Below are 14,830 nucleotides of genomic sequence, written 5' to 3'. Positions count from 1 at the left end.
TACTTCTACTACTTCTACTACTTTGGTTGGTTTGTTTAACGCCACACTCAGCAATATTACAGCTATATGACTGACGGCGGTCTGTAAATAATCAAGTCCGGACCAGACAATCCAGTGATTAATAACATGAGCATCGATCTACGCAATTAGGATACGATGACATGCATCAACCAAGTCAGCGAGCCTGACCACCCGATCCCGTTAGTCGCCTTTTACGACAAGCATAGTCACGTTTTACGGCAAGCATGGGTTGCTAAGATCTATTCTACTCCGGATCTTCACGGGTCACTACTACTACTACTACTAATACCACTACTGCTATCACTACCACTACCACTACTACTACTACCACTACCACTACTACTACTACTACTACTACTACTACTACTACTACTACTACTATCACTACCACTACTACCACCACTACCACTACCACTACTACTACCCCTACTACTACTACTAAATCACCACCGCTCGGTAATAACGGTAATTACGGTACACGTAATGTCTCGCCTCGAGGCACACACATTCAAGCGTACGTCAAACGCATCCACCCGTGTCAAAAGCCATGTCCCGCTGTCCGACAAAAGCTTATGCGTTGAGCTTCTCGGTCTACTGGCCGTGTGAATACCACAACAGTATAAAAGCCTGGTCAATCTGCACCTAGTCACACAGAGTAAAGTTAGCAGTCTGAAAGGTAAGTCAGGTCATACTATTCTCATAGACATATATTCATATTTTATTAACTCTCAAACCACATATAACCATTATCTATGTTGACTATGTATTTGACCGATCTTATAATGTCATAATCCTTCCCTTCCCCAACCAAAAGACACTTGGGGATTCAGGGTAAGTGAGTGAGTATAGTTTTACGCCGCTTTTAGCAAAAATCAGGCATATCTGGGCGGAGGACACCGGAAATGGGCTTCACACATTGTACACATGTGGGGAATCGAACCCTGGTCTTCGGCGTGAAACGCTTAACCACTAGGCTACCCCATCGCCCTGATTCAGGGAAAGATAACAATAATGATAATAATGATAATAATAAGAATAATAATACACCCTCACACGAAGAATCATATGAGATAATAGATCCCACCACCCTCGCTCTTCCCTCAATCGCTTATATTTACCAATCATTATGGGAAGGCGTGGTTTGATTAACGTTGGGGCTTTTCATGATAGAACTGTTTTGTGCACTTTTGCACACATTTATTTGTCTGATGGTCCTCTTGTGAAGCATGCGAAGACTCATGGTGAAAACAAGGCATTCCACAGTTTTCTAAAACGAGCCAAGGATGTAGGACATTATCTCAATGTCGGTGTTGATTTTGTTGGTGGTTCGGTGCTGCTGGACAGTACACACATGAGTGTCAACCAAGCGAAGTGCAATATCAAATCGGCTCAGACTCATTTTTGAAGGAGAGGCTATCTAAGCGACCACTGCATCGAGTTTATGAGCAGTATGTATGGTCAGCAACCCTACAGAGTCCTTCACTTGGATGAAGTCGTCTGGCCTGAAAAGTGAAACAGAAGGCTTTCTGTTGGCTGCTCAGGACCAGTCATAGCCCACTCGAAACCGTCAGTGTGTGATATTGCATCAAAATGTAAATATGAAATGTAGAATATGCAATGAATTTAATGAGACTGTGCAACACATTGTCAGATTTGGCACAAACACAGTATCTTAGGCGACACGATGGTGTAGCTCGATCATTTTATTACCGTCTTCGCCATGCTTGTGGTTTTGACACAGAGGTCCACCCATGGTACGACCCGGAACGTGTAGAGGGCGTCATGGAAAATGATAAATACAAAATTCTTTGGAATAGGCCCATTTACAGCCTCAGACGTATCCAGGACAACAAACCTGACCTTGTCCTTTTTGATAAATCCAATGAAAGCATTTATATCGTTGAATTTTTCTGTCCCCTTTGACACTAATGTGATTAACAAAATTGAGGAAAAACATGGCAAATATGCGGATCTTGCTTTCGAAATGTCACGCTTACATCCCAAGTACCAAGTTGTCCGACTCCCCATTGTTCTCGGTGCCTTAGGTTTGGTACCTCCCAATCTGTTCAGATTCCCCGAAACGTTCTTGGTGGGCTAGCACACTGAGATACCATGCCTCAGTTTAACATGAATACCCCACTCAGATACAGTATACTGACTCCGAGCCGACCAGTTCTTGTTTTAGCCCCTTAATGCCGAGCGCCAGACAGGGTAACAACAAGCACCATCTTTTAACGTCTTTTGGTATGACGCGGTCGGGGATCGAACCCCGGACCTTCCGCTCTCCGGGCGGACGCTCTATCATTAGACCACGGAGGCGGTCCGAAAAAAAGTGAATGACGTGATACTGAAAATAATTTTCTGTGGGAACCTGGGTAGAAATTATATAGTGACATTTACAACGACAGGGGAAAACCACTTCTTTGCATGACTGTAAACATTTTCCATGATCAGCAGTGAAATTGAGCTTCTCAATGAACCGTGAACTGAACTTATAGTTTGTAAACTGTAAACTGAATCAACCACTGGAGAGAATAATGTGGAATCGTATTTTTTGTTAGTTTGTTTGTTTGTTGTTTAACGCCGCACTCAGCAATATTCCAGCTACATGACGGCGGTCTGTAAATAACCGAGTGTGGACCAGACAATCCAGTGATTAATATCATGAGCATCGATCCACGCAATTGGGATCGATGACATGCATCAACCAAGTCAGCGAGCCTGACCACCCGATCCCGTTAGTCGCCTCTTACGACAAGCAAAGTCACCTTTTACGGCAAGCATGGGTTGCTGAAGACCTATTCTACCCCGGAATCTTCACGGGTCTTTTTGTTCGTAATAAGCTTTCATGTATCTACACCTTAAAATGAGTGAGTGAGTGAGTATGGTTTTACGCCGCTTTTAGCAATATTCCAGCAATATCACGGCGGGGGACACCAGAAATGAGCTTCACACATTGTACCCATGTCTGGAATTGAACCCGGGTCTTCGGCGTGACGAGCGAACGCTTTCACCACGAGGCTACCCGACCGTCTCTCTCGTTGCAATAAGTCTGAAGAAGCTTAGACGTGTTTACAGTACACCACTGTTCAAAACAAACGTCCCCTCGATCACAAACGCGCCCTGATCGAGACCGTAGGGTTTTTGTATTCACAAGGGTGGTAGTCAACAAGTTTATTACGGATGGTCAGGCTAGCTCGGTGTACCTCAACGGCATGCAACAAGGACATGCATTCAACCGAGTCAACCCGACCACCGATCAATAATAGCTGCTTAAAACACAGTCTACTGGGAACTTCTAATCCTGGTTTGTATTGTTGATGGAAATTTTATCGTAGTTCAAACCATTGACTTTCCTTGTGGGAAATCCCGGAGACCCGGCTTTTCGGCATGCCCGGAGAAACACATTTCGACAATCACACTTAAGGCGCAACTATTGCGTTCCGTGTACCAGTCGCGACCGACGGCAATTTTGATTTGAACGATAGTGTATTTCTAATATCTATTCATTGTATCGGGAGCATTCCAGCGCCATGAGTGTTGCTTTGCATGGCTATCCATGGCTATTGTTTTATAGTGAAGAGTATAATTATATATTAACTTTGGGATCATCAATTTCATCGTACCTATCGTGGGGTGGTCGGGTAGCCTAGTGGTTAAAGCGTTCGCTCGTCACGCCGAACACCCGGGTTCGAGTCCCCACATGGGTACAATGTGTGAAGCCCATTTCTGGTGTCCCCCGCCGTGATATTGCTGGAATATTGCTAAAAGCGGCGTAAAACCTCACTCACTCACTCATATTACCTCTCGAATTTCAAGAACTATTTCTCTGGCTTTTTCTGGACAATGTTACGCACAAATGAATTAAAGGAATTGACCATCCCTGCTCTCATTTAAAGCGTCTCTGTATGGTATCTTATTTCATCTGCTTTGTAATTATCGTCGCTAAATTTAAACCCCCAAGGAGAGGGTTTTCGATGTCTATTACTTTAAATTGGTAAAAAAACATGTTTCACGGGAACACGAAACGTGCATTATGAGGTGTAGTTGAGCAAAGCATCTCTGCAGGTGTGCATGTTATAAGTGGTTAGATATTTCTACTCTACGAAAGTGACTCAGAGATTCACGATAAGATACCGTGCTTCAGTGACTAAAACGTCGTAAATGACTGTGCCCCTTATCCGTACCATGATCCACTGGTTATGGGTTGACTCCTATATTCTGTCAGACACTGTCTGCGCCATGCACGAGGGTTTCATTTGATAGCGCCATGCACATGGGTTTCATTTGGTAGCGCCATGCACTGAATTCACCTGTCAGCGCCATGCACGTGAATTCACCTGTCAGCGCCATGCACATGGGTTTCATTTGATAGCGCCATGCACTGAATTCACCTGTCAGCGCCATGCACATTGAATTCACCTGTCAGCGCCATGCACATGGGTTTCACCTGTCAGCGCCATGCACATGGGTTTCACCTGTCAGCGCCATTTTCTGAATTCACCTGTCAGCGCCATTTTCTGAATTCACCTGTCAGCGCCATGCATGTGAATCCACCTGTCAGCGCCATGCACATTGAATTCACCTGTCAGCGCCATGCACATGGGTTTCACCTGTCAGCGCCATGCACATGGGTTTCACCTGTCAGCGCCATTTTCTGAATTCACCTGTCAGCGCCATTTTCTGAATTCACCTGTCAGCGCCATGCATGTGAATCCACCTGTCAGCCCAATGCACGTGGGTTTCACCTGTCAGCGCCATGCACATGGGTTTCACCTGTCAGCGCCATGCACTGAATTCACCTGTCAGCGCCATGCACATGGGTTTCACCTGTCAGGGCGATGCACTGAATTCACCTGTCAGCGCCATGCACTGAATTCACCTGTCAGCGCCATGCATATGAATCCACCTGTCAGCGCCATGCACATGGGTTTCACCTGTCTGCGCCATGCACATGGGTTTCACCTGTCAGCGCCATGCACTGAATTCACCGGTCAGCGCCATGCACGTGGGTTTCACCTGTCAGCGCCATGCACATGGGTTTTACCTGTCAGCGCCATGCACTGAATTCACCTGTCAGCACCATGCAAATGGGTTTCACCTCTCAGCGCCATGCACATGGGTTTCACCTGTCAGCGCCATGCAAGTGAATTCACCTGTCAGCGCCATGCACATGGGTTTCACCTGTCAGCGCCATGCAAGTGAATTCACCTGTCAGCGCCATGCACATGGGTTTCACCTGTCAGCGCCATGCACTGAATTCACCTGTCAGCACCATGCAAATGGGTTTCACCTCTCAGCGCCATGCACATGGGTTTCACCTGTCAGCGCCATGCAAGTGAATTCACCTGTCAGCGCAATGCACATTGGTTTCACCTGTCAGCGCCATGCACTGAATTCACCTGTCAGCGCCATGCACGTGAATTCACCTGTCAGCGCCATGCACGTGAATTCACCAATCTGCTAAATATCTACAACCAACATCACCTTGGGCGTGATATCACTGAAAGGTGAGGTGAAATAGGCTTGAACGTGCGTAAAAGATCACAAATGAGGTCACTGATTTACAAATAGCAACGTCATAGAACATAATATTGGATGACGTCACAAACAAGAAACGTGACGCCAAAGACGCCACATAACAATAGAACAGAAAGCAGCCTCTAGGCTGACTCTATCAAGTTACAGTTGCCTCTAAATATCTTATAACATGCGGGCATTTTTTTAATTCTGTCCATGTTAGCTATGATACATGTTGAAACGTTCACATTTAGTGCATTATATATTCCATTGTTAACGTTTGTGTTTGCATTAAAGCGTTGTTTAGGAAAAATGTACTGGTCCCGTCATTTAAACCGGTTGTAAGTGTCAAGTCTTCATTTTGACATAACATGTGCGATAAAGATAGCAGATAGTGTAAACGTTCGGCATAATAAATTCGATGTTGTGTCTCTCGTTGCCGTCGGCTCACGTCCCGCCCAATATTTTTTTCTGCTAACTTAACATGACACCGTATACATCAACTAAAGACACCATAACTTATTACATTTATTAGTTTTACACATACTAAGACACAGTATACTGACATTGAGCCGACCAGTCCGTGTTTGATCCCCCAAATGCCGAATGCCAGGGTAGGGCAGGGTAACAATAAGTACCATCTTTAAACGTCGGTTGGCATGACGCGGCCGGGCCGTAGGCGGTCTAATAATTGAGTTTATTCAACTTACTCATAATAACGAGGGGTGGTCGGGTAGCCTACTGGTTAAAGTGTTCGCTCGTCACGCCGAAGAACCCGGTTCGATTCCCCACATGGGTGCAATGTGTAAAGACCATTTCTGGTGTTCCCCGCCGTGATATTGCTGGAATATTGCTAAAAGCGGCGTAAAACCATATTCACGCACTCACTCACTCACTCATAATAACGATGCACACGTGCTGCTGCAATCATTAGGTCCTGTCCACAATGAAAGGTCATTTGTTGTGTGCATAAAATTCCACATAAATTCTAGATCTTCTTGCTGAAACGACAAATCAGATTTCTAACCCCGTCGAAATACCCATCGTTGGACTGAATGGGTGAGTAAGTTTGGTTTTACGCCGCTTTTAGCAATATTACAACAATATCACGGCGGGGAACACCAAAAATGGGCTTCACTCATCGTACCCATGTCGGGATTCGAACCAGGGTCTTCGGCGTGACTTGCGAACGCTTTAACCACTAGGCTACCCGACCGCCCCGGGCATCGTTGGAAATAATCAGCCTACAATCTTTTGTCTCTTTTTTCAGAACCATGCGGTCTATGTTGTTTTTCTGTATGGCGGTAGCGTGCTTTGGGGCGCTCGACGCAAGAGCAAGGACGGTGCGCCGAGATTTAACACTCGAAGCCGATGAGGAAGAGTTCATCAACGAATTTGATTCGTTCTTGGACGATTCGGAAGGTGTAGCTTCTCAAAACTACTGGCCAAACGACGCCAAGCCGTTAGAAGGTAAGTTTGTTTGTTTGTTTGTTTGTTTGTTGTTTAACGCCGCACTCAGCTATATGCCAGCTGTATGACGGCGGTCAGTAAATAATCGAGTCTAGACCAGACAATCCATTGGTTAACACCATGAGCATCGATCCACGCAATTGGGATACAATGACATGCATCAACCAAGTCAGCGAGCCTGACCACCCGATCCCGTTAGTCGCCTCTTACGACATGCATTGTCGCCTTTTACGGTAAGTATGGGTTTCTGAAGACCTATTCTACCCCAGATCTTCAGAAGGTAGGTAATTCAGTGAACACATACGATGTCTTAAATCAACGTGACCAGTTGAAACGTACTCACAGTCTGCCCTGAGTCTGGTAGGTCATGTTAGTTGTTCACTTATGATTTACTTGGGATTTCGTATGGAGACTGGATATATTTTCAGTTGCAGCTGATATCTTTTAATTCGTCAAAACACGTGAATGGGTAAAGTCGTTTGAATATTTTCGTTACACAACGGCAATATCACGGCTAAAGACATCAAGAATATGCTTTTCACATTGTACCCCTGCAGGGATCCGACCCCGGGTCTCGGTGTGGCGAGTGAACGCTTTAACCACCCGGCTACTTCATCGTCCTGCTTCATAATACACTTCTCTTTACATTCATTGCGTCTTTTCACCACACGGTTCACGAACCCCGGCGCGTTGTTTCTATTGTGTGAGTGACGGGGGACACCGGTAGTGAGGGACATGCTTACCCTGTTCGCGAACACCAGATTAACATGAACGTCAACGTTATTAGCCTCCATTATCCGTCCAAACAGATTCCATTAGACTTTGAAAGGCAAAATAGTGGCGAAAATTATGTGAATGGATCACTGAAACACAGTCTCCATTATCTGCAAATTCCATTAGTTAAAAGCCAAAATAGCAATAACAAGTTTATATGGATCACTGAAAATACAGTGATGATACCACGTGTTCGCGGAAAGGGCAACGCCAACGTCAACGCCAGCAGCCTCCATTATCCGTCCAAACAGATTCCATTGAACTTGAAAGGCAAATTAGTGGTGAAAGTTATATGAATGGATCACTGAAACTGAGTGGTGACGCCAGATGTTTGACTAACGGGTAAGCATGTCCAGGTCTACCGGTAGCATCCGCCATTCAAACAGTTTGCATAAAAGACAACTTAAAAGTTTCTATTTGTTTAAAAATTGTCGTATGAAGTCAAAATTATCTTTATAATGTTTAGAACTTATCTCAACTATTTTCTTTCCAGAATTTGGTTTAATGCAGAAGTCGTTCATCTCTGACATGGTCCTACAAACATGCATAGTTTCGGGCGTGTTCCTTCGCAAGGGGGAGACAACTCCGCCAACAGACACGAAAAGGGAGAGGCTTGTGACCCGGCTGTTGGAACTGTTGAGGAGCAAGAGGTCACCAAATAACCCTTCCGGAAGTATGGGTCAGTACACGCTGAGAGCGGCAGTTGGCTAGGTTTAACGACGCTTCCAAAAGTATTTTAGGTATACCACTTGCAATGGGAGGACGCTAAAAGGGATGCAGGTCAGAGACGTTTATCTAATTGTGAAAACCCACGAATACAGGTATCGTGCTGAAAAACTATGCATCTTAATCGGGGCATTTCAAACCCGTGATAGCTGATTCTGGCATTCGTAAAATCTGCACCGCGAACTGCTGTGCCTTGAAGGTGAGGTGAAATTGGGTTTAACGTCGCGTTCAAGATTACTGCACTTATATAGCGACGTGCATGTACGTGTGTGTGTGTTTGTGTGGCTGCTTGTAGTAATGTACTAGTCCGGACTGATGTCTGATGCCGATTTATTGTGCTAGCTCACTGAGATAAGATGCCGCAGTTTAACATGAATACCCCACTCAGACACAGTATACTGACTCCGAGCCGACCAGTCCTTGGTTTAGCCACTTAATGCCGAGCGCCAGACAGGGTAACAACAAGTACCATCTTTTAACGTCTTTTGGTATTACGCGGCCGGGGATCGAACCCCGGACCTTCCGCTCTCCGGGCGGACGCTCAACCACGAGACCACGCTGTGCCTTGAATCACTGAGCCACATTGATTCCCCACCACAGCATCAGATGGACAGTGTGACATGCACGAGTTAAAAAAGGGAAATAGCGAAAACAGACAATAAAAAGGGACTGGCGAAATCGTCGCCCAAACGGAAAATTCCGCTCCTTAGGGGATTCCCCTTTGTGGGGTTAAAACGGTACCTGGTGTTTGACGTGCTGCGTATCTTCAACAATCTTTACATCTTTACAAGCTTTTTATTACCGTGTTCACAACTTATATCATTACAACATATCCTCTTTAAGGATGTTAGTAAAAAGTACACGCTTAAAAGATATTTACCCGCATGTAAATAATGATGGCTTAATAGAATCCGACCGCGGCCATGTCGGACAAGTCCATTTTATGAACATGGGGGTACAATTTGGTCTTTCCCGCACATTCTCACAATTTGCGCGTCGATTATCTGTACCTTTTCTCCTAATACCGATTGTCACATCTCTCTCACTTTTGGAAGCGATTATCTACGTTTCCCAGCTTCTACTATAGTGAACAACTCATAAGACACCACCACCCCACCCCAACCTGAAAAATAACGTTGTTTGACTTACGTCATCAAGTTACGAGCACATGTTCGAATCTCGAGAAATGAGGTCATGATAGAACAATGTTTTACCACGATTCGCTTTTACATACAGATGTGTTGTTTTTACATACAGATAAGATCGACATGTTCTCTATTTCATTCAGAAAAGTAAATATCTAACTGTGACATATTGCCTTGCTATTTTGAGAAAGAAAGTCAGGCATTTCAAATGGTAACGTGACGATAAATTGACTTCGCATTCTGGTCATGAAACCTTAAATCTATGAGGTGTTGAGGGTTAGACAAACCATAGACCAGGGCCCACTTGCACAAAGCGATCTTAGCGCTACAACAATTGTAAGCCTATGTTAAAGTATGGGGGTTAAGATCATCTTATCGCTAAGTTCGCTTTGTGCAAGTGGGCCCAGGACATCGCACTTCATACAACCCGAGCAGGTTTTGTATCAACGCAAGCAACAACCCCACAACCATTGTACTGAAGGGACGTCGTAGAGATTTCTGATGGTTATGGAAATGGTTTTGTCGCTTTTATTTATAAACCATTTTGCCTGGCCCTGATTCCATTAGTTAGAGGCCGCCGCGGTGTAACAAGTCTATTGCGGGGGACGTTATACAACTGCTACACCTCGTCTGGAATCATTAGTGAGTGAGTGAGTAAGGTTTCACGCCACTTTTAGCAATATTCAAGCAATATCACGGCGGGGGACACCAGAAATGGGCTTCACACATTGTACCCATGTTGGGAATGGAACCCGGGTCTTCGGTGTGAAGAGCAAACGCTTTAACCACTTGGCTACTCGACCTCCCCTCATCATTAGTTAAACATAATAATAATGATGGCTGTAGTTCGTCTGGCATTACAATGACAACATAAACAGAATGATGTACATGACATCACAATCAAGAAGAACATATATACATACCGTAACTATGGATACATGATCATACTTTCCATCCTGTATGAGATGGAACAACCTGTCTGTTTACAAAGGGGCATAACTCTTGTAGCCCTTCTTGCATACCACTAATAATATAGTAAACTCATAACACAACTTCAACTTTTACAGACTGGGAAAACGACCCCTTCGTTCTGCTGGAGGATGCTGAAGCTCAGTACCGTAACCTCTGCATCTCCCTGTTCGAGCTGAGGAGACTGAACAGGAAACTAGCGGTAAGGAATGCTCACTTGAAAAGTTCCCATTTGTGTTTAAGCAATCTATGTTGACGTTAGGGGCGACGTTGATGGATCGTGTAATCAGTGAGTGAGTGAGTATGGTTTTACGCCGCTCTTAGCAATATTCCGGCAATATCACGGCGGGGGATACCAGAAATGGGCTTTAGACACTGTACCCATGTCGGGAATCGAACCCGTGTCTTCGGCGTGACGAGCGAACGCTTTCACGACGAGGCTACCCGACCTTCCCTCGGGTAGTCAGGCTCGGTGACTTGGTTGACTGACCCCGCTGGAATTCCGGGTAATGCCGTGATGTGTGACCTCATAATAGTTGGAATATTCTCTCACTGACGTTATGTTACACATACCAAGTTCGATACTAGTTTGTTGTTTGTAAACATGAGGATGTTAAAATAATTTCATCATATAATTTAACATTCGTAAGAACAAGAACATGTTGATTGCCACATTTCTTAGCTAATAGCATCAAGAGCATTGAAGTTTCATCTAGTGACATTAACATTGGGCTTAAGACAAGACCTGTGTGAACTTCACCCTTCATTTTGATTTGGATGATTGATGGCCTGTTTTACTGATGTTCTAGGGCAAAATATCAAAATATTGGGGGCACAATAATCGTTTTTGATTTGAAAAGAAAACAACACGACATTCAGGGATGTTCCAAATGAACTGCTAACCAGTGCATGTACAGTGAACTATCGTTAACACGAACTAAAACCAGTAATTTTAGTTCGTTATATCCGTGGTTCGTTATACGCATTTCGACCGTCAGACATCTTGGACAAACAATACGGCGTGCTGTCCATCAAATACAGTATTTTGCTTGACATAGTTGTAACTTCAAAAGGGCAGATTCTTCCGAGTGAGGAAAGGCCTGAGGCCCTGTTCTTAATGTTGTCGTTGCACTTGGGTCACTCTCTGGAACGGGCCCTGTTCTTAATGTTGTCGTTGCACTTGGGTCACTCTCTGGAACGGGCCCTGTTCTTAATGTGGTCGTTGCACTTGGGTCACTCTCTGGAACGGGCCCTGTTCTTAATGTGGTCGTTCCACTTGGGTCACTTTCTGTAACGGGCCCTGTTCTTAATGTAGACGTTGCTCTAGGGTCACTCTCTGTAACGGGCCCTGTTCTTAATGTAGTCGTTACACTAGGGTCACTCTCTGTAACGGGCCCTGTTCTTAATGTAGTCGTTACACTAGGGTCACTTTCTGTAACGGGCCCTGTTCTTAATGTTGTCGTTGCACTTGGGTCACTCTCTGGAACGGGCCCTGTTCTTAATGTGGTCGTTGCACTTGGGTCACTCTCTGGAACGGGCCCTGTTCTTAATGTAGTCGTTACACTAGGGTCACTCTCTGTAACGGGCCCTGATCTTAATGTAGTCGTTACACGAGGTTCACTCTCTGTAACGGGCCCTGTTCTTAATGTAGTCATTGCACTAGGGTCACTCTCTGTAACGGGCCCTGTTCTTAATGTAGTCGTTGCACTAGGGTCACTCTCTGTAACTGGTCCTGTTCTTAATGTAGTTGCAGCACTAGGGTCACTCTCTGTAACGGGCCCTGTTCTTAATGTAGTTGCAGCACTAGGGTCACTCTGTAACGGGTCCTGTTCTTAATGTAGTCGTTGCACTAGGGTCACTCTCTGTAACGGGCCCTGTTCTTAATGTAGTCGTTGCACTAGGGTCACTCTCTGTAACGGGTCCTGTTCTTAATGTAGTCGTTGCATTTGGGTCACTCTCTGTAACGGGCCCTGTTCTTAATGTAGTCGTTGCACTAGGGTCACTCTCTGTAACGGGTCCTGTTCTTAATGTAGTTGCAGCACTAGGGTCACTCTCTGTAACGGGCCCTGTTCTTAATGTAGTTGCAGCTCTAGGTTCACTCTCTGTAACGGGCCCTGTATTTAATGTAGAAGTAACAGTAAGGTCACTCTATGGAACGGGCCCTGGTGTTAAAAATAATGTTCCGAAAATAAAATATTTCTGTGTATCGGAGGCAATTTCCAACCTGAGCTTCCATATGTAACCGAGGCTGAAAAAATAAATGTTAAAGAAATTTTATTTTCTTGTCGTAAAAGGCGACTATGCTTGTCGTAAAAAGCTGACTTGGTTGATGTACGGTCATCAATCCCAATTGCGTAGACCGATGCGCATGATATCAATCACTGGATTGTCTGGTCCAGACTCGATTATTTACAGACCGCCGTCATACAGCTGGAATATTGCTGAGTACGGCGTTAAAGAACAAACCAACCAACCAAACCAATTTTCTTATTTGGCGGGGTGGAATTAATAAGGATCCAGGATTAACCATTTCTACAAAGCAAATATTTGTTTAATCATTATACATTGCAGGGAGAAGCGATAAAAACTACTACTCCTGTGGCTTAGGGGCACATCTAACAACAGAAACCTCGAAATACAACGCATACTTGTAAATTGTAACACAGATGCTGTTCAATGCATCTTTAATATAGAAAATGTAATGAATATTATATATTTATAAGCTGTAAACAAAAATAAGTTGAAAAATAAATGTTTTCATTGTTTTTTTGTATTTTGTATGTAGTTTTTTACTGAGGGTCGGGCAAACGTGTAATACTTGAAACGCTTGACAACTTATATCTTAATGTGTTTTTTATCTTGTCGCGAACATCTAGTATCACCACAAGTTAGTTGTGGTCCACAAAAAACACATTGTATTAAAGTCGGAATCGTACAGTTGACTGCTTTTAGAAGTGATTTCTAATGATTATGTAATTATGGACACGCTTTTTATTGTACTTGATTATATTTCTATTTTACAATGTAATCTGTTACAGAAGAATATAATTCGCGTCCGTTTGGCGATGAAACTCATCGCGGAAGGTACAGTCCAGAGATACACGAAGAACAAGTCACGTGACAATGCCGGTACAAATAAGACGGCCAATGATCCCGTTGTAAAACCGACACCCGGTGGTCCCGTCAGTACGGCGAAATTCAATAAAACACGCACCAGCTAGAAGACCAAGAGTCTTCTGATAAATGATCGTACATGAGCTCTGACCAAATAGACCCCGGTGGATGTGTTATGTCTAGTCACCAAAGTCCCATCACATATAATCAAGAGACTTTGTCAGTTCTGGGATTTGGTCCTCACTGAATTGGACTTCGCCCACAAACTCAGTGTTTTACTGATCGCCGGGCAGTTGAGGTATCCAGATATAAAGTACCGGACAAAAGAAAGTACACACACATGTTTGAAGGTGGCTGGAAATGAAACAATCAAGAAATGGTTACTCGATGGTGATGTACTGAATACTGGTATCAGTCTTGTTTGCAGTGTTTCAGGGCGGTTTTCAGCCTATGAAGGTTTAGATAAAGTTTGGAACTTTTTGGTCAAATCCAATTTTCAACTGTGTACTTTCTTTTGCCGGGCAGTTTACAAGGAGGATATGAGGTTATATGTCAACTACGTGTTCAGAACAGGGGGGGGGGGGGGGGGGGCACGGGTGGCCCAGTCGTGTAAGGCGCCGCGATTCGCTGTGCAGAGTTGCGTCCCTTGGACACGCCAGAAACCTATGATTGTGGGTTCGAATCCCGGTTCGCCCCGATTATGTTTCTAGGTTTGTCAGCACCATACCCGTGCTCGTGGGTTTCACCGAAGTGGTAAACGTCTGAGACCTGCATCACTTCGGGCTTTCCTGCCACATTAAGCTGACACGCCGTGATATAACTGGAATAATGTTAAAAGCGGCGTTAAACCCAACTCACTCACTCACTCAGAACAGGGACCATAAAATGAAATATCTATTTTTAGGTCTCTGTTCAGAGTAATGGTCCACTGTGCATACAACCGTTACTGACAAACAAATTCGATAAATTTATTTATCGCTGTTTCTTATTAACTTGTGTACGGTGCTCGTTTCATTGAAATATATTGACCGGTTCTACTGCAAAATAAAGACCCATTGGAAAGATTGTTGTTGGAATACCAAAGAATATGA

General features: G+C 44.4%; 1 protein-coding gene across 1 annotated transcript; it reads left to right on the top strand.

Moving 5' to 3' along the window:
- The first annotated feature begins 565 nt into the window (after positions 1-565).
- On the top strand, positions 566-13,390 carry LOC124111182. Its single transcript, XM_046470796.2, has 5 exons — positions 566-697; positions 6,812-7,011; positions 8,279-8,464; positions 10,724-10,827; positions 13,197-13,390. Exons 2-5 carry the CDS (start codon positions 6,816-6,818, stop codon positions 13,230-13,232), a joined length of 522 nt encoding a protein of 173 aa, XP_046326752.2. The 5' UTR covers positions 566-697; positions 6,812-6,815; the 3' UTR covers positions 13,233-13,390.
- Positions 13,391-14,830: the final 1,440 nt, after the last annotated feature.

Source organism: Haliotis rufescens, unplaced genomic scaffold (genome assembly GCF_023055435.1).
Source record: "Haliotis rufescens isolate VD_foot unplaced genomic scaffold, xgHalRufe1.0.p SCAF_13, whole genome shotgun sequence".
NCBI classification, from domain to species: Eukaryota; Metazoa; Mollusca; class Gastropoda; order Lepetellida; family Haliotidae; genus Haliotis; species Haliotis rufescens.
Note: the sequence above shows the minus strand (reverse complement) of the source record. Positions and strands in the feature narration are given on the sequence as shown.